Below are 21074 nucleotides of genomic sequence, written 5' to 3' on the forward strand. Positions count from 1 at the left end.
GCGAGATCTTCTGTGTTTTTGCTTGGAATTTGAGAATCTTAGCAACTTCTGAGGAGTTTACTTCCAATGATTATAGCTCTACACTGATTAGAGAATTTTTCTGACTCAGTAGATTTAAGTTGGACGACTTTTGATCCACAAAAAAAGAACAAGTGTCCATGATTTATGTCTTTCAGTGTAGAGAATCAGACCTTCATGTTCTGAGATTGAATTTGCCAAACTGCAGGGGGTGAATTATGTGTGAGGGGGGGTGAGGGTGGGGCCTCATGACCTCAGTATTTCTCCACTCCTATGATCCGCTCTGTTCTGCTCTGACAGCACAAACATCACGGGCAAAAAAAAATCACGCAAAAAGGATGCGAGCGCTGTCAGTGATGATCAATTTATCAATAACAAAGAAACTCCAAGATCTGCCTCCCCCCGTCTCCTCTCCGCCACCGTATTAACCATGTGATGTATTGTGTGTGAGTGTGGCCAGCCTGCGTGCTGGCGCGCATGTGTGCGCGCAGGATGCGTACGTACGAGGGTGCGGCAACTTTACTGCATGGCATGGACTCCTTCACACAGATCTGATGGGTGATAATGTGGAGGATGGTTCAGCCTTAAACGTCCGTGCACTAATGTACGCGCCTCAAAGCCTGGACGCAGCTACAGGCTAGAATAAAGTTATTATCATATCAGAGGGCGTAAAGCTCAGCAGCCGCTGGAGGCTGCCGCCGGTTAGTCAATAATAAACAGGTGAGCCTGTGTTACCTGTTTTAAGACTGGCAAGAAGCGAGTGAACAGAAGCTGCTTTATGAATAAAACATAAATCGATTAGAGGTTCAATAAATTCAACTACAGCATGAACTACATGTTTTAAATACACAATTATCAAACTACAGGCCCTGGCACCACACTGGGTAAATTCCTTTATATATCTACACCTGCCCATTAAAATCTATCAAATGCAAATCAAATGCAATCTCAGGTATATGTCAGTTAGTATCAAACACAATAATTCCCAGGAAAATAATGCAATATTACTGCAACAGTGTGATCGCAGTGAAATCATGACACTTCCACTTGTGCGACTTGACACAAAGAAACCGGTCTCCATCCGGCATGATCGGCCGCACAGCCGTCATCACCGACCTAGAAACCGCCTTCCCAACTCTCAGTCCTCCTCAGTCCCTCCTCTCCCTCCTCCACAATAAACAGCGGCTCCGCTACCTGACGGCGCACAGCGGCCTCACGCTACCATCACACAGCCATCTGAGCGGGATCAGAAGTGTAGTTGCACTTCGGGGTGTGTGTGTGTGAGTGTGAGTGTGTGGATCCCGGGAGGGTGGCAGCCACAGCAGGCAGGGCAGGCAGACACCCAGACGTGCAGCCAGGGGGCATGGAAACAAAGTGTCCAGAGCGTTTCCCCGCAGACTGAGCCGCAACAAGCGAGAATAGCGCCGATGGTGTGGAGCACGTACCTCCTCTGTGGGCCTGCTGCTGCTGCTGCTGCTCCTCTCGGCTCTCCGCTCACTTTCTGACAGGAACAGAATGCAACACGATCCGTGGATGGCACTTCCCAAGGAGATACACACACCAGATGGATGCCTTCCTGGCCGGTCCCGGACCAGCAGACCGCAGCATCATCATCGGCAAGTCAGCGAGGAGACACAGGCGACACTTCCGGTTGTGGCTTTCTCAATAAAATACCGTTTTTCTTTGCTGAGGAGCAGCGTGATTTGACTGAGAACAAAGTCTGAGACCAGATTTATTGGTAGTAATAAATCTAGCTTTAATCTAGCTGTAATAAATTTAGCTTTAATTTGCACTGTGAGGGCTCTATTTTATCTTTATTGTAATCTATTGTTATTCTATTGAATTTTCATCAAGTACAATAGTGTGTATGTATTTTTAAAATAGTGTTTATCTTTCTTATGACAGGTCAGCTTGGTGTAAGTTATGTGTATTTGTGATTTGCTGTTGCGACACAGCAATTTTCCTTAGGGGATCAATAAGCTACTTTATCTATCTATCTGTCTATCTATCTATCTATTGATTGATAATTTTCTTTCATTTAGGGTTTTTTGTGTTTTTTTGTGTTTTTTATTTTTTTGCAAGCACTGTTAAGCGCTGAAATGTTGTGTTGAAACATACAATGGCTACTCCCTCACAAATATGTGTCTGCAGCGATTTGGCCATTTTTTATCTTATCAAATACAACAATTTCATTGGCTTAACTGTCCTATTTGCATTGCATCACTAGCATTATGTTAAAAGAGCGTAGTCTTAAAGGGCACACCGGGATCTACGCTGAACACATTTATTATGCTTTTAATTTGTAGGCCAATCGCCAGTTTTCCGCTATCGCTCCGTCTGTTTGTGGTCAGCTTGACGCAGCGCGCAGCATCCAGGCCGTGCGACGGTGCGACGCGCCAATCAGCGGCGCCGAGCGAAGGCTTGGTCGCCTACGCAACCAATGACTTCAGACTTAGGGCGTGTCCACTCCGAGGAGGCTGTACCACTATGAGAGGCAGAGGGTGACATAAAGATAACAGCACAGCGGGGCTGCATAATAGATTATTAGAATTTATTATCATCGATATTATCACGGATTTGATGGCTTTAATGTCTCTATGAGCTCTAACTCGACATATTTAGAGTCAACTCCTCTGTCTTACCTTACATGACCCGGGCTTCATGTGCCACAATTATGATAGAAGCAAAAACAAAAACAGATAAATAATAAATTTACAAGCACGTGGTATTAGAAGGGAATGTAAGTGCAAACCCATAAAGTCCTCAGGTGATCGATGGCTGGATGAAAGGCTGTAGAGTGGTAACATGTCCAGGCCTCATCACAGAGGAGCTGCAGGGCAACACCCCTCTTTAAAGCAGCGAGGGTGGGGAAGACCCAGGTGTCAAGACACTGAGAGACAGATGCCCTGCCGGAGGGCATGATGGCATGGAAACTAAGCTGAATATCAATATCCACAGCTCATCTATCAGCCCCCCGACAATTAGAAGCTAAAACAGAGTCACGTGATTATTAATTATGGTTGGAATTATCCAGTTTACAAAAATATCATCATTATAATGACATCATGTGTCTATAGAAGCCGCTTGAGGTGAGTTTTTCATTATCAAGTGGTTTACTACCCATAATTATGACTTTATTGTATCATAATTAAGATATAGTTTCTCATTATCACACGATTTCTCATTATTATGAGACAGTACATTATGATCCTGATTTTTTCCTTTTGCCCTTTTCTAAAGTGGCAGTAAAAGTTTAGTATGTCTATATAGTTCATAACAGGAGGAGGATGAGCAAATAGTATCATGTACAATTAGTATGCAGCAAGTGTGACAGTGCGCCAGCATGCACAGTACCAGGACCCTCAAATTGAAGCAGCTAAATGGAACTCAGCCATTATTAAATGTATTATTCACACCTGTGCTTTTACTTCTGTGACATCATAATGACCCCTGTGGACGGTTTATCTGAAACATTTGGTAATCGTATTAATTCAAAGTGTCTGTGAGTGTGTGTGTCAACATGCTGCTAAAGATGTTTCTGTTTCTTTTCTCAGTGAGCTTCTTATGAGCGACGGCATCCTAAATTTAGCTTTTTTCACACAAACTTCCTTCTGTTAGATTTTTTTCTGTGTGCCTCAAGCTGACTTGTTGTTGTTGGGACTGAGCTGGAAATAAAAGCGATGTCACATATTTCTGTCCACCAATCAGAATTCAGCAATACTTGCATCAACATATGATGATATGTTGCCCGGCCACGCTCAATTTAAAGTGATCAAAGCGTAGCCACACAGTCCTTAACTAACCGCACCTAACAAAACTTTAGCACATTTAATAATGACTATTTAATATTACAGATGAATGCTTCCAGATTTCACATTTTCAGCTGAAAAAATGTGAATGACAAAAGGACAGGAGGTGGTTTTGCACAAAAACAATACATTTATTCAAGTGTTCTCCAGCACAAGTACATACGGAGCCTTTATCTTCTCTCTGGACACTAAACATAAGGATGGTGGGGCGAGGTGGGGGGTCAAAGTGGAGAATGACTGCTACATTTGCTGTACGAACTGGTCTTGAGGAAAAGCGTATAGGCCATAAACAGTTATGACAGAAAGAAAGTCACACAGAGTGTCAACAGTATCACCGAATATAGGATTATTGACCTGCCTTGAACAGTAAAAATGAAATGTTGTTTCTGATTAAAAAAAAAACCAAAAAACCCAAAAAACAATCAATTCAAAACAACATTTTGAAAACAGACATGGAGAATAGTACGGCATGGAATGTAGGATTAAGAAGCAATGCGTATTAAGCATACATTATGCTACAGTAAAAGTTATTACCGTTTTTTTTCTCACACAATTTTCCCACAGATAAGCACCAACTACAGCAATCTCTAGTCTAAAACAATATAGGAAACCTTTCATTATTTGTTATCCTTATTTTTTCAAGTACAAAGTTAAAATGCCTTTGTTAATATATTTATATGAGTGAAATAATAGTTCTTTTTCCATTACTACAAGGAACTTAAAAACAGTCATTGTCAAGACATGTTTATTTCTCTTCCAATCAAATATACTTTTCTTGATTAGATAAAATGTTTAGCACCATCGGAAACACCTACAATCCCTCTTTTTAAAAGTCTTACAAAAGAAAACAGAAGCAGAACAGAACAGAACAAAACACCACCGTGTAGGGCTGTGCAGTGAAGTTGAGAGCGCTCATCTTAAAGCTGTCCGCAGGCCACTATTAAGATCACATGACACTAAATCTGGATTCACTTGACACGAACAAATCAGTACGAGAAAAGTTGACTTGGAGTCTCCCTACATCTAATGTAGCAAAGCAAAGTTTTGAATCAAATTTGTCACTTGATTTTTATTTTTAACCTAAATTTTTCCCTAATTTGATGATATATATTAGCAAAGAATTATATTTGTACATCTCATAGGTAATTAAAAAAAAAGAGCAAAAAAAAAAAATTGAAAACAGCAACCGGAAAACTCTATGTACAAAATGTACAAACGTGAGGGGCTGTTAAGTATGATAGCAGGAAGGGGGGGTAACATCTAGTTAAAAAATCACAAAGCACGAGAGCTCATACTGAGCGCAGAGTGCATGGAGAAAAATGATGGCAATAAGGTCACTTAAGAAATTAATTACATTAAGAAATTAAATTTCAAATTTAGAATCTTAAATATGATATAGATAAGCGATAGCATCTGTTTTTATTACCCTCTTTACTCTTTGAGTGCCGACCACCGTTGCCCGGCACTGTGTCAGTTTTTCGTTTTGACAAACTGCAGCCTAAATCCTCCATATTCAGCTCAGAGGTTACAATCAAGAGAATTTAGTTTGTGAACGTAATCCAAATCTGGATCAGCACTTAATTTTGTCAACATGGCGACTACGGTTCATCTGGGCCGGCTGTCCTTCACAAGGGACAAAATATTACACAGAGAACGCGCGGCACAGTTCTTCAACTCTGCCGCGCATCTTACAATCTTAATAGAAATAGACATTCTTTGAATCTGGGTAGCAACATACTGTATCGCTGCTTTCAAACAGAGAACAATATGGATGATGGAGGAAAGGGGGAGAAGGGGTCACAAATGTCAATCCATCTACTGTACACCAAGTCAAATAACATGGGTTTCACATATCAAAATCCATTCTTTCACTTCTATTGGCACAGCCCTACTGTATACAAAAAGTATTACACGAGGGTAGATCAGTTCACATCATAAAACCAAACAAAAAAAAAAAACAATTCACAAGAACCAATATCTTTTTTTTAAAATATCAAGAAAAAAAGAAAGTATACATATAAAAGTGCTTTATAATGTTGATAAAACAGCACAAAATTGCTATAAAAAGGTAGAAGAACTTTGTGAAGCCGCACCATGTTGTTTGAGGATTTACACCTGACAGTTTTTCAGTTGAGAGAGGTGGAAGCTGAGGGGCGGAGTCGGCCTCCCTCCCTCCAGCGACCACACCTTAACAGTTGTACAGTAATGTCATTGGTCAGGATGAAACTAGAACACAAAAATAGTTTCACAGACGTTGATCTTCTGGTTTTTTTTTGTCTTTTTTTTTTTTTTTTTTTTTTTTTGAATGACGGAAAACATCATTTCCCATGTGGCTAGCTTCACTTTCTGTTTGTGCGGATCCAGGTAGTGAGCCTGAGTGTGGCAAGGCTGAGAGATTAACGAGCACCAGTTTCCAAACTGCCTCCACGCCTGTGAGCACCAGTACAAACTGTATAAAAGCTGTAAAATGCAGAAAAGAGGATATGCTCTGTCTATTTTGCAGTATACTGTGTGTCACTCCGACTCCTCTGAAGTGAACAAAACGGCACAGAACAGATTTTTTTTTTCATAAAGTGTAAAAACATCAACACATGTTTTTCCAGCAACAGCTTAAAGCGCTCCGTGTTGTCTTAAGTTGTAGTGCCACATGGGCTATGATGTTTCTCATCATCTTGGAGCACCATGGTATTGTAACCATATTACAGTAGTACCTTTATTACCTTCAGTTGTGTATAGAAACTGTAAACAAAGAGGTATATGTGATCTGGTGTTTTGGATTCTTAGAGACACGGCTCTCCTGACACTGAAGAAAATCGCCTTTCTCTTCACATCTCTGTGAGGCTCAGTAGCTGGAAGCATGGCTGCACCGCAGGTGGGAATCTCGCAGCCCCGACGTACAGTACGCTCACACAGCAGAAACTTTTCACATATCTCAAAACCGCTTCCTATCTCTCGGGTCTTTCCCATCGCGTCACCGTCTCCTTTAAAAAAAACATGCTCAGCACTTTTTCCGTCTCAGTGTCTTGAGAAGAAAGCATAGTCTCAAGTATAGCTTGCACAAACAAATCAACAATACTTGATAACACTGCTAAAAGGTAAAATGACATATCAAAATTAAATAGAATAAGAATTACAATTCAAATACAAGAAATAATGTGAAATCTACGTCAATGTTTCGCTCGCAAATTATACAAGAGTATAACTTGAGGATCAAGGCTCTTATTTCTAGTCACAACGTACAGTTGCAGTTCCTAAACGGTTCCGAGTTTTCTTGCCGCTCAAACACAGGCAAAGTAATCTTTGAGTGGTGCAAACAGGTGGCGGATAACCGGGACGCTCCATGATCTGCCCAGCAGCCTCTGCCTTGCCAGTCGGCTCATGTTGGACACGTCCGTATAGTGGACTGGGAAGCCAAAGACCCTGAAGGGGAAAGCGGGAAGGCGACCGGGAGGGAAGGAGGGCGCGCAGCAGAACAGGGGAAGACATAAGGAAGATCATTTTCAGATTTGGGTCGGGGAAAGAGCCGCAAAAGGCGGTCTGGCGGACAATGTTTGCGTTTACGTACCTCTCCATCTCAGTGCACCAGAGGATGTCCTCCTTCTCGTTCATGTAGACGGGGAAGTGCTGGTCCTTGCCCTGCTTGATGGAATTAGACCTGGTGGTGATGGTCCTCACCTTGTCAAACTGGCAGAGAAAAAAGGGAGCAGGAGAAATGTCGGCGCGCGAGTCGAATCAGCTGGTCTGAGGCGTGTCAAAACCTGAGATTTGCTGCAACACTGATCAGATCGATTGATAGATTGTGTTTCCAGCTGTTACCACATGCTGCCACTGGGAGCCGCCTGTGTGCAAAGTTGCTTACTGCTGCTTTGAGCGAGCAAATGAAATATGTCATGTCTTTTCTTTTCTTTGCCACAGACTGGTTTCCCAGGCTTTTAATGCATGAGATGACAGAGAAAACATAACTTCTCTTGCTGCAATCAGCACTTACAATAGAAAGCCTCCACCAACTTAATGCAATGCAACGAATGCAAAGACGAACACTGAAAGATCCACAGCATCCAAGAGGTTTTACACACTGACTTTCGACAGGTGATGCATGCACTTCTATATGTGTGCTCAAAGTATTACACAGGTACCTTAGCTGTTCTGCCGTGTTCTAAACAGCCCTGGAGGTCCAGCCTGTCGCTGCACATCGCACTCAAAGGCCTGAAAAAGGACAAAAACAACAGAGGCCGCAATTTAACATTAAGACTTAATGTACAAGTCTGGACTTCATTTAACAAAACTGATGCTTGGCAAAGCAACTGCATTTTCTGCTTCGATGATTGTGGTCTGGAAAGATCATGCATTGATTAGATTGAGTCCTCTAAAACAGATGATTGGCAATTACGATGTGCCTGATTAGATTTACACACAGCTTGTTGCGCCGCAGGAAAAAATATGTACTTAAAAAAAGTAGAATTTCTACCGATCCGCCAGGATCAGTTCCAGAATCAGACAGAATCACGCTTCGCTGAGGAGACGCAGCCTGGATGCCAACTCCAAACGGGCCACCAGTCAGACGGTTTGTGGTCTGATTCCCGGATCCTCCAGTCTGCATGTCAAAGTGTCCTTGGTGCTTGAATCCCAAATTGCTCCCGGTGTGTGAGCAAAGACTCATCACGGGGCGCTTTGGATAGAAAGCACTATATCGCTCCTGATGAGCAAGTTAGCACCTTGCATGTATGAGTGTGTGTGTGTGTGTGTGTGAATGCTGTCACGTGGCCGGTAGACTAGAAAAGCGCCGTATAAAAGCATCATTTACCATCACAAAATGATTCACTTCTTAATTCGGTTAATATATAACTGGCATAGTCACAACCTTACGCCGTCCCTTGTTAATGGGGTTTATTCTTCCGTTGTGTATGTCACAGGCTGCTGCTTCCCTCACCATTCACACACCAACCTGTTCATGCCAGGAAGGTTACCCCAGAAGTAGCGGGCGCGGTGGGCAGCAGACACTTCCTTGGCATCGATCATCACTGGGTTGCACTGAAATCCAAGTAAAACAGAGGAGGAAAGACACCAAAGTAAGCTGCTGCTTTATATACAGTGCATAACAGAGTAGTGAAAAGGCCTTAAAGGATATTTTTAAATCCATATCTCTCTGCAGTTTGGAGAGCAAGAGATGTGTTCACATTAAAACTGAGTGATCTGAGTGTAGAGATAATGAGTTAGTGCCACAAGGGGGCATTCATAACCCTTATGCCACTGTGCCATCATATCTGCCTTCAGTCTATGGCTACCTATGACCTGTAGGATTAGATAAACAAGCTATTTAGCAACAAGTTCATCCGACAGAGAGAAGCTGACCTCTAAAAAGCGAGATATGTCCCTCTTATCGCTGACGCCCATGGCAACCACGTTTTCAAAGAGCCAGAAGAAAGGCCGGTCGTCGCCCTCCTTGGGCCGAGCCTCGTGGAGCAGCCTGTAAAACTCAAAGAACAGGCGGCCGGTGCCCTCTGTGGGGCGGAGAGGGTCATTAAATGGCGCTGAAGCACAGACTGATGATGCTTCGTCTACTCACATCATCAGCTTGTTGGCATTTGACAGGATGTTGAATTTTGACCAGATGGAGACAACACGGCTGTAAACCTACCATAAAGACCCTTCCTCGCAGGATTGACTATAGAGAGGTCATTGCATGGGCTTCCACCAATAACTAGGTCAAAAGGACCCCACTCGTGTATCTGCAGACAGGTAAGACACAGAGTCAGGAACACAAGCAGGTGAAGACAGAGACAGTGTAGAATATGACATGTTGAAAGATGAAGCGATGCAGCATTACTCCAGCTTCCAGGCGTCCTGTGCAACAAATCCTGAAAAAACGAGCCAATTCACTTCCACCAGCAGAGCCATCCAGGACGCTTTAAAACATGTCTTTAGTGTGCTCTAGTCTCCAGTTTCTACCTCTAATGAGTTCATGCACTTTGACAATGACATTTTGGTTTTGTCAGTGGTCGGGAATCATGTAATGTGATGCCAGTAAAATGTCCATCCGGCATGTTCAGTGACCTTAATGCTCAGGCATAAGAGAGACGCCAGATTTTAAGTCTGGGAGGGTTAAACCCCTTAAACCTGCCAACCTCTGGCTATAATTGTTTTACATAACTGTATTTTATTTTATATCGTCATTGTTTTAATTCATCCAACCTAATTACAGAATTTTAGGAATTTCTTTCCTTCTCGCCCCTCGATGATCTCAATCAATAAAGGTTGACAGTTGGTGGATAAAATGATTCAGTGTGTGGTGTTGGGATATTTTTATTATGCAAAACTACCCATAATCCTCATTAAGATTATTTTAAACAAAACTGATTGGAAAGTCGTGAGTGACAGCAGCTACTATTTGTCATTCCCTTCAGGTTTAGTTCAGCCACAACTCAGCTGGAGACGACCTCACTCTGATGAAGCTCAGTATAGCATTTTTCATCTGTTCCCTCTTTTCTGCACAGATAAATTAACAGTGTTTAACCTTTTTGATGAATGTGTGCAGAAAATATTATTCCTACTTACTCCTACTAAGCTGTTTGGATGGCTAATTAAAATAAATATTCCATTAATATTTACATGCAGCCGTGCATACGTTAATGTTAACCAACACGGCCTCCCTCTTTCATCCCTTCATCCTCCTTCTTGAAAAGGTTGCCGTTGTGATATTTGCACAAATCCAAATATGTCTTTCATTATGTTTGAAAAGCAAGTGAGCTTTTCTTTTGTGCATGCAGCTCTACCTCATCCTTGCAAACTGTTAGCTTTGTTAGCACAGAGCTGACCACAGTACTGTAAATGCAGTAAAAACCCCAACAGGGAGGCCTGATCTGAGTGTGCTGTGATACATGTCACAAGAATATCTGAATAACATCAACTAAAATTCATTATTTTCAGATTTGAAATAATTAAACAGTCAGTGTATTTACGGAGTTGTATGAACCAACTCCTTGTCTGAATTGAAAAGAATCAAACTCACGTGTTTGCGCGTGACGTTCCTCACATCGCCGACATACATGATGCGACCCTGATGCCGGACGATACCCACGGTGATGGAGTCTTCGCACACTTCAGAGGCTACGTAGCGATCCACTTCGATGCCGAGTTCTTTCAGCACCAGCAGCCCTGCACGGGACGGGGTCAAAGGTCAGAGAGAGCACAGGAAGCTAACGGCTCTGCAGATGCTAACACTGAGTTGAAAATGACCCCAAAATCCCCCATTTAACACTCATATAGCATCTGAAGCGCGCAAACTTCAATGATGGTGTTATTAGATTATTTCTTATGTGTGATTATTGATAGACAACAAAGTTACTAGTAGAAACACACTGCAAAAAGTAAAAGATTTAACATTTTTTCATGTTTCTGGTCCATCAAGAGCATAAATCATGACTTGACTAAACGGATGAATAGCTCTTTTTTCTTTTTGCTCTGACCAAAGAAAGGGGGCATTTGGAACAAATTGGTACGAACAGAACATTTCATCCAGACATCAGAAGATCCAGTTCCCGTCTAACCTGTTGCTATGCCGTCAAATAGCGACAGGACACGAATGGGCTTCCTCTTCTCCACCATGACTGGGGGGTAAAGCTTTGGTGTGTCCTGAAACACGACACCGAGAGAGAGAGCGGGGAAACAAAATGAGCCACAAGGGGAAAAGACCACCTCAGTGAGACAGTTAGAAGGGTTTATGGTCTAGAAGTTGGGCTACTCACAAAATCTTGGTCGTGGTTATTTGCGAAGAAGTGCTGGAGGCGGCTGGGCCAGTCGGTGCGACGCCCCAGTAGACCGAACACACCCTTCTGACAACACATGTAGCAGTTCCACGGGTCCTCCTTGATGGCTGCATGTGCGGCTCCTTGACCAACGAGGAGGTCGACACACTCCACACAGAAACACCTGAACACAACCAACGAGGTCAGTTAGTGCGAGTGATGACATGTGAATCTGGTACAACTCTGATTCCAGTCGGGACATAAATAAAAACAGATTTCAATCATCTGCAAACAAACTATGTGAACGACTCTTTCCAAGATGCCCCTTTCATACCCTATCATGATGCTATCACCTGCTATCAATCAACCTGTTTACCTGTGGAATGTTCCAAACAGGTGTTTTTGGAGCAGTCCACAACTTTCCCAGTCTTTATTTGCTCCTGTCCCAACTAGTTTGAAACATGTTGCTGCATCAAATTCAGAATAAGCAGATATTTACAGAAATTGATTCGGCTGATGAGGTCAAACGTTCAATATATTGTCTTTGTGCTGTTTTCAGACGGGTATGTGGCTGTCTAGCTGTTCAACAAAGCACAGAACCACCTGTTTGTGCAGAAACGGCAACAGTCGTGCACATTTTAAAATAAATCTACCTTATTGGGAGCCTGGTAAAGTGATGCCACAGCACACTCATTGTAGTCCGACAGCGGCATCTTTAAATTAGCTTGAGACACGTCATCAAAAGCATGTGTGATATTGCATATTTTCCCTTATTGTCATCTCATCCCACTCAAAAAACAAAAAAAAGCAATGACTTCATCCTACGAACAGCCTGATATATCTTATCCCTTTGTGCCACAGCGCTCCAAAGTTGTCCAAAAAATGATTTAAAACACCTCAGTAAGCCACACCGTCCCACCGGGTGACACGTTCCATTCATCTCGCTGCTGTAAATACTCACTAGAGCACCAGATTCATAAGCAGCTGGGAGTACGTGCCTTTGTAGCCGAATGGTTGCAGCGTGTGCATCCTCTCTCTCCCCCACTTCCTGTCTGCCTCCGCTGCCCAATAAATAAGTGTTTTTGGAAAGTGAAACCTATTCATGACATGTTTTTAAAGATTGAAGTCTTCAGCAGGGTTTGGGGCTGAGTGTCACAGAGAAAGGCGAAAATCACTGAGAAAGGGACTAATGCGTCTTTCAGTGGGATTTGTTGCCTTATGCTTTAAAGTAGCTTGTGCAATAAATGATTGACAGCTCTCTCCTTCCAAAAATCAATTTCTGAATCAATCAGAGGTCAGAAACGGGCCTCACAATGACAGCATCTTCGTTTTGCATCTATGAGGCCTAGTTTTGATGGCTTTCAATGAGGTTTGGGAGTTTTGAGAGGCGGGTAGTTATCGTCAAAATGTCATCCAAATGTCAAATGCCATCTTCTAAACACACAGAAAACCACTGTTTGCTGATCGGCCGCCGACATGGGACTGACAAGGCTCAATCTGTTCTCGGCGGTATTTTCCTCCACTTTAATCTCGTAGTCCAGCTGTGTGGATACTGTGAGGATACTCTGTCAGACTTTTTCTTTCGAATTTACAGCCGCCTATTCAACTGACACACAACCACACTTTATGTAATATTTGTGATCAGTCGTTCCTCCACTGGACCTCCACGATGGCGCCTGACATCACTGCTGTGAGATTTGTGACACCACTACAAAGCCTCTATTATCTACTCCATTTGTGCAACGATGGCACAATTCTGCTATCTGTATTGGAATAACAGCTGTATATTATGTGGCACCCGGGGAACCGCATGTCGTTCTAAGCTAGGAGAGAGTTAAGCTAGCATGCATGGTTTTGATGGTGGGGACACCGGAGCAGTGCTAACCACATGAGGACTGTTTGCATAGGAATACCACACATACGCAATTTGATAAAGTAACCAGCAATTTTATAATCTGTGGAAATTGCAACGGCAGATCGGAGGTCAGAGAAATAATTTGAACATGGGAAACGGCTGAACAAATTGGCAGAATGTTTTAAGTATGTATGACGTAGATATTATCGTACTCCAAGAGGACTGGAACTGATGAAGGATGATTTGTGCAGGAAGAACAGAAGAAGGAACTTTCCTACATGAATCCTACATGAATTATTATGGCAATGTACATTAGTCAGGACATTGTGGCTCAGAGTTAATGGACGATCAGGGTGGATGGTTTGGTTCAGTAACTAGTAATTTGTCTTGGGTCTCTGTAGATAAAGATTATGGACTGCACCAGCTCTACGTAAAGAGTGGCCTTGTGATTTGGACCTATGTAAATAAAATTGAATTGTGTCTATTCGGGGGACAGATCCCAAATACCAAACATGCAATATCAAAATGTGCCTTTTCAGTTATTACAGTGGGCATGTTTATTTCCACCCTCCAGAAATAAATTCCAGATTAGACAGACTGGGTCAATGCAGAGACACAGCAGCATCATCTGACTCTGCGCTGAGTAAATTATAACATGGTCTGAAAGATTGGACTTCCTCCTGGGGCTCTCATTTCCTATGTCACGTCCTGGACTTGTATCTGCTCCTATAACCCTAAAGTAATGCAAATATCGGCTTTCTGCCACATGCCATTCTTTTCTTTTTAAGTCCTGCTCCACTGAGCTTGAGCTTCGCTGTGCAGAGTTTGACACTCGGAGGGTGTTTTCACATTCATCTGCTGAAGGTTTCTCTCTATTTGCATAATCACAGATTCAGGATATTTAAATGATGTAATTTTAAGGATTTTGACAAGATAAAATAACTTTTTGTGAAAAAAACATATCAGAGCCAAATTATTAGCTGTTACTAGCTCTTTTAATTATGCCTACTAGTTGCAGCCTCAGTTTAATGGCATCCGACTGAATAATTGAATTGATCTGAATCCAACAGAGTTGGATGGAAACATGCATTAATTCACTTTGTTCAGATATAGTGACACCGCCAGCCACAGTACACAAATATAGTGCGTTGCTCCTTCATACAAAACATGCTGTCATGGTTTATATTTACACTGCTGATGCAACATTGTGGTTATTGTGGTTTCTACCACCACCTGCCACCTCCATCGCCCAGCAGAGCCCAGGAGATACCTCACCGGCAGCAGTTGTTGTTTCCACACATGAGCACCTCTCGTCCTCCGCAGCAGATAGTGCAGTACGACTGGTAACCATCGTCGTCATATTGATATGCACATTCTAGGAAGCAGTTCTGCGAAAAGGAGGCAAAACAAAATCGAAAGTGAGCAGTTTGACATACTTAAAAGCCAACATTTAGTAAGGACACATCAGTCGTGGCTTGAAAACCTCTGTTTGTTATTAGCTTTATCACAGCTTACCTTACAGCTCTGGCACATTCCTCCAGCGAACAGCGGGTGCTCACGGCTGACATTCAGACTTCCACAGGAGATACAAATGTCTGCAGACAGAAGTGCAATATGTCAGCATCTAAAAGGCGGAGGTCCGAGAAGTGTGAACACTTTGCTGCTGCAGCTTCACGCTTCAATGCAATTATTTGAACAGCTGTGATGCAGGTGGAGATCTAATGATCTTAGCGGGTATGTTTGCAGAGAGCTCACAAGGGAGCCAGCAAAGCTGCAAAATCGTGGAAATGTAATTTCTTCACCTTTACTTTCTTAACACAGATGCATACATTTCTGCAGCTTTGCCTGTCAACAACAAGGCAAGTGTCGGGCGTCTAGGTGTTCATCCCCTGAGAGGCCCCCCGGTGCAGCTACGAGCAAGCGCAACACTTACCCTCTATGCTGCGGCACTTTTGTCTCACTTCATGAACGAGCCGCTCTGAAAACACAACACATGACACACCCAGTGAGAAAGACATCTCTCAACATCTTTTTCAGTTTCGCCTCAGCCGTCTTAGTTTATTCATTTGCACGGATCAAAAGAAAAAAACAATATAAAAGCAAATAATCAACCATCTGTGCAAATTCAAAATTAGATGATGATCTGATACATTTTGAAACAAGTGGGACCTGAACACTTTGTGACAGTAACTCTGTGCGAAAAGACTAGATGTGTTAAATGACTAAAAACAGACAGCAGAATTTCACAGCCATGAATGAACTGCACATTTGCAATATAAAATATTGAGAACGTCAGCGCTTATTAAAAGGATACCTGAGCTTGCTTTAAACTGTGGAAAATTAAATTTCTAATGTAACAACCTAAGGTTTCTGATGAACGACAGTAATGTCACCCACAAATAAAACATGGCAATTTACAGAAATTATACAGATAATGTATGGAAATTAACAACTACAAAGGCCCCAAAATTGACCCCTGTGGTACACCAAATTCAAGAAGGAGCTATTATTAAAAGGGAAATGCTACAAAAGAAGATTTTTGGGTCCAGTTTGGCATTAAATCCATCACGGCTACCTGTTTTTCATGTTCATTATTACCCCTAACCCTGTTTCCGGAGTATATTTACAGCTAAAAAGTTTTTTTATTGCCTCATTAAATTATCCAGATTAGGGTCAAAGTCGGATGAATCACGAGATGCGCAGATGAGCAGGAGAGGATAATTGGCTGATAGAGGAAACGTGATTATATTATTACCAAGAAATAAATTAGAGAGAGAGCTTCAAAGCATTTAGCTTCGACGTATTCATACTGTTAAGTCAGTGAGTAAGTAAACTTTATAGCATCAGAGTAAGAGGGTGCTTAACAGGTTAACGTTCAAGTTCAGAAAATAATCAAGCACACAGAAATAAACCTACATAAAACCAGGCTAAACTGATACTGGTCTTTGTTATGTTACTTATTTCCAGGACACCCCACAGTAATATCAATACAGCATGTTCGGGAATAAACCCATACAAACATCCATTCGTTGTCTTTGGAACAGCCGAAGCCTTTTTTGCCTTGTCTCATCACTCACTTTCGTCTTAAACCTGCCACTCTAATGGACCTCTTGTCCACACACTACTTCTCCGACCACTTACTCCAACGTACAACTCTGCTGAGTCCTCCCCGAGGGAAGGAATATAGAGTTCATGACTCCTCTTTAACGTAATAAACGAGGCACCTTACCTCGTGTCCTCTCATCAATGATGTCCTTGACCTTGGGTTTCTCTGCTGTGCTTTTGCGAGGCTTTTTGGCTGGAGGAGGCGTATAGGCTGCAGCTTCTGGCTCCACCCACATCTCAGGGTAAACCTCTTTGTATGGGTTACGCTCCTCTGCGGTGCACAGCACATCACACAGTTAACATTACAGTGTGAATTATTCAATCGTGTGCTTCATTGGAGATATTTGTGGTCAAAGAGGCTCATTAACAGTTTCTATTAGTGAGAAATAAAGGAGTTGATGCACATGGGAACTTTCTTGGAAAAGCAAAAAGTCAAGACTCCCAGTTAAACTTAGGCAAAAGTTCAATAATTTAATCTTCATAGCATTGACTTCCTCTTACCCTCTGGTGGCTCTAAGGCCTTGGGTCCAGTGGGCTGAAATCCTGTCATAGCCCAGTCAATCATCTGTTTGTTCAGCATTTCCACTGATTTGGAGGTTTCTGTCTCATCACTGTCAGGGCAGGCTATGAAGGCTTTGCCTGCCCGACTGCTAGCCGCCTATCAACACATAAAAACACTCATGACTGAAGTTCATCCTGAGTATACTGAAAATGCCCCACCAAAAATATCTACAATCCCAAAAAGCAATCTCAGTGCTTTTCTCTTTATTACTCATAGAAGCACTTATTTTGATTTTTTTATGCCACATGTGCTGATTGCACTGAATTTTTATATTACTTTCACGTTTTTATGGATAGCACAGCAACAGTTTTTGGCTATAGACTTAAAGGAATCGTTCGACATATTGGGAAATGTAACCCTGATTCCAAAAAAGTTGGAATGCCAAAACAGAATTCAATCATTAACAAACAAACCGTTTGCCAACAACGGTTTTACAAAGTGTTCCTGAGTTCATGTAGTAACATCCTTAATACAATCATGTGTTCACAAAGTGGTGAACCTCGCTCCATCCTTGCTTGTGAACCACTGAGCCTTTACAGGACGCTCCTTTCATACCCAATCATGATACTATCACCTGTTACCAATCAACCTGTTTACCTGTGGAATGATCCAAACAGGTGTTTTTAGAGCGTTCTACAACTTTCCCAGTCTTTTGCTGCTCCTGTCCCAACTTGTTTGAAACGTGTTGTTGGATCAAATTCAGAATAAGCAGATTTTTACATGGTAAAACAATGTAGACGTATGTAATATCACTAATGTAAGCTAATTAGTGAGCTTTAGAGGTACGAGTAGGAGTGTTTTCTAAAATTGTACAGAGCCAGGCTAACTGTTTTCTCCTGTTTTCGGCCTTTGTGCTAAGCTAAGCTAATTGTCTGTTGCCTCTAGCCTAATATTTAACGTACAGATATGACAGTGACATCAATCTTCTCATCTAACTCTTAGCAAGAAAATTAATAAGCACATTTACCAAATTCCTGTGATATTCCTTTAAAGAAAATAAAAGTGTACAGTGCTATCGACCATGCATGTTACAAAAATGCACTACAAGATTTCCTTTTACAAAAAACTCCAATGAGCTCAGTTCAGCAGGCAGGTTACACTCACCTGTAGCACCTCATAGATGGCTTTCTTGTACATGGGCTGCTTGTTGTAAGTTGGTTGGTGAAAAGCATTATTGAAGGAGCTTAAAGGCAAGAGTTTCTCTACACAGACCTGCAAAGTCCACAGAAAATGAAAAGTTTACTTCACACGTTAGAAGATGTCTGGAGATTAATGACTCTTACGTTTATGTTGGAAAATAGTGATTAGTTGAGTAAATAGAGCAAAAAAAAGTTCATTATACAGTGTGTGGTTGTCGCTATAAACGGAAGGCTGTTTTGCTTAATTTCTGGTGAAAAAAACGACACCTGACAGCAATATTAATGTTGGCTGTACGCACTCACCACTGAGAATTTTCCATCTCCAAACCACATGACCCATCTGGTTCCCTCAGCAGCTCTGCTCCGTCCCGTCATCCACCAGGATACGATGCGGCCTGGCCACCACGAGAACCCTCGCAGCTTCCCCCAAACCAGCTCGCCGATGCCAAAACCACGACCGTCCTGCAGCCAAAATAAAAGACAAATCATCCGCTCTGTATTAACTTCTGGGCATAATTGTGAAACATTTTTAAACACTGTCTGCCTCAGTTTAGGAAGCTAATTCAAGTCTATTTTAGTTTCATAGCCCAATATCACAAATTTGCCTGAAGCGTATGACACCCTCTATCCCTAGCTCCCCGATTCCAACTCCCCTGAAAACCCCTTTAATGTGGAAGAAACCTCAAGGGGGGGAAACAGAGGAGGGATCCCTCTCCCAGTGCAGACAGACATGCCATAGATGTCACATGTAGAGAATAAACTAACATAGTAAGATTACAGTAACAGGTCAGGATGACAAAATCATAGACAGATTGTAAACATGGATCAGGGAGGACGTCGAGCAGCTTCCTGGTGCCCTCAGACAGATAACACCTGAGCCACACGACCTCCTGTCCATCATATATATAACAATATATGACAAACTAACGTCTTACTATCACTTAAGACAAAGAAAAGCATCATGTCTAAAAAAGTGAGAAGCTGGAAATAGGGAATTTCTGGCATTTTTGCTTGAAAATTATAAATTTCTTAAAGTTTAAGATGCCTGTCACTGATTTTACACATCAAAGTGTGGTTATGCTACATTAATTCAAAAACGTAATAAATGCACTTGCAAGGAAGATAATTTCCTCACATATATTTAGATGTTTGATTTGAATGATTATAATTCTAACCGCTCTAATTATCTGCTAACTCCCGCTGCTCTTTCATTCTTGTCTGTCTGCAGGATGTTGGTCCTTGGAGGCTGACGGTAGTAAAAGCACCTGAAGTGAATAAATTCCCCCAACATGAGTGGCTGATTTGCTCGAGGCAGATTAACCCCGGCCTTGAACTGAATCCTTTCTCCAACAGAGATCTCTGTTATAAAATCCTGTTTGTCTACAGCTGCACATTAATCACTGTGAGTTGAGCCCAACGTAATCTTACCTCATACTCGGGCTCAGTGTCTGCAGACTTGGGGGATGTCTTGTCTCCACCTCCGATGGCGACAGGCTCAGGGGTCGTGGCCACGGTGGGGGAAGCGGGGTCAGTAGGCTGCTGCTGCTGCTGCTGAGGCGGCGGCTGATGTTGTTGCTGTTGCTGTGGCAGCGACGGCTGTGATTGCTGTTGATACTGAGGCTGTGACTGAGTGTGCGACTGAGGTGGTGGCGGCGGCGGCAGCAGCTGCTGCTGCTGCAGCTTTGAAGGCGATGGGTGTTTGATTATTGACACTTCTTCTCTCTGGGCCTCGCATTCGTTCTCCTCGTGATCCTTCATCGCGTTCATCGCTGACATCAGTTTGGCCTTTTTCTCTGCCTGAAACACAGCCAGTCCATTGATTAAAGCGAGTATCAAGACTGAGCTTTTAATACTGGCTGGATACTTTACCACTCCAAATCTAAACACATTTATCTCCAGATATACTTTTTCAACTTGAGAAAAAGACAATTGTTGATGGAAAGAGCTTGCACTTAATGCAGTTTACAGCAAAATCTTTAAAATTGTTATTTAAATGAGGAAAAAGGTCAAACTTTCATTCACACATCTACAAGTAGGGCAGCTTAGAAAAAAATCCCCTCTGACTAATTAGATTAAAAGACCCTTGAAACTGACAAAACTTGACTGAAAATTGTTCTAAACGGAATAAAAAGAATAGGGGTCATAACGAAAGGCAGACATAAGATACTCAAAATCGAATCAACCTCAGGAAACCCGAACAGGACTCTTAATGTTGGCCGCTAACTTGCTGGCTAACGCTAACCTTTGCGAAGAAGAGACTTGGAGCCTATTCACATGGAGACAAACCAGGAAGTAAGTCAAAGAAGAAGACAAAGCAGCGTTAAATGCACTATTTGAGTACTTGACAGAGCTCAGCTGCTTTGAACACAATCACTGACCCAAAAGTGTTGAGGTTCAATGCCTGACTGCTAAATGCTATAAATAAACAAGACAGAGCAGGTAGCAGCTTTGCGCTAAGCTAGGCTAGACACATGCTGAAATGTGTCTACACAGGACACATCTGACTGGCGGTAAGACAATTAACAATTTTGCTAATAGATTAGCCAAAAGTTAGCTCTTCTAGCAGACACAAAGCAACATTAGCATTCATCTGGAGTTGTGCTTCGAGTTTTAGCTCCGTTCTGGTGGTCATCAACATCTGAGGGAAAAATCTGGATCTTTAGCGGCCAAATCCTCCATTATGTTCACCAGCTAGCTGCTAACTTTGTCTGTATGGGTGGGTTTTTCAGACACCTGCTGAAGCTGGAAAAGATGTCGGCTGTAAAACCAAAACAATCAGCTGAAAGACGCTAAAATGCTCCGTAGAGCTGAGAGGAACTACATAGGCGGGTGATAATACTC

General features: G+C 42.3%; 1 protein-coding gene across 4 annotated transcripts in view; it reads right to left on the reverse strand.

Annotated features, from left to right (window-relative positions):
* Positions 1-3942: 3942 nt before the first annotated feature.
* The window catches only part of dnmt3ab (DNA (cytosine-5-)-methyltransferase 3 alpha b), a 40045-nt gene continuing 22913 nt past the window's right edge, over positions 3943-21074 (reverse strand). For 2 of the 4 annotated variants that reach the window (XM_041954650.1, XM_041954653.1), the window contains 17 exons: positions 19662-20030; positions 18537-18695; positions 18199-18306; positions 17034-17190; positions 16657-16803; positions 15361-15405; positions 14943-15022; positions 14703-14815; positions 11573-11756; positions 11375-11459; positions 10837-10982; positions 9466-9556; positions 9180-9328; positions 8758-8858; positions 7964-8033; positions 7393-7511; positions 3943-7247 (listed from right to left, as the gene is read on the reverse strand). In XM_041954650.1, coding sequence (XP_041810584.1) covers positions 7106-7247; positions 7393-7511; positions 7964-8033; positions 8758-8858; positions 9180-9328; positions 9466-9556; positions 10837-10982; positions 11375-11459; positions 11573-11756; positions 14703-14815; positions 14943-15022; positions 15361-15405; positions 16657-16803; positions 17034-17190; positions 18199-18306; positions 18537-18695; positions 19662-20030 — 2265 coding nt within the window. In that variant the 3' untranslated portion in view covers positions 3943-7105. The remainder of the gene's footprint in view (positions 7248-7392; positions 7512-7963; positions 8034-8757; positions 8859-9179; positions 9329-9465; positions 9557-10836; positions 10983-11374; positions 11460-11572; positions 11757-14702; positions 14816-14942; positions 15023-15360; positions 15406-16656; positions 16804-17033; positions 17191-18198; positions 18307-18536; positions 18696-19661; positions 20031-21074) is intronic. The other 2 variants (XM_041954651.1, XM_041954654.1) reach the window with 1 other exon arrangement.

The sequence above is a fragment of the Chelmon rostratus genome, chromosome 15 (genome assembly GCF_017976325.1).
Source record: "Chelmon rostratus isolate fCheRos1 chromosome 15, fCheRos1.pri, whole genome shotgun sequence".
In the NCBI taxonomy this organism is placed as follows: Eukaryota; Metazoa; Chordata; class Actinopteri; order Chaetodontiformes; family Chaetodontidae; genus Chelmon; species Chelmon rostratus.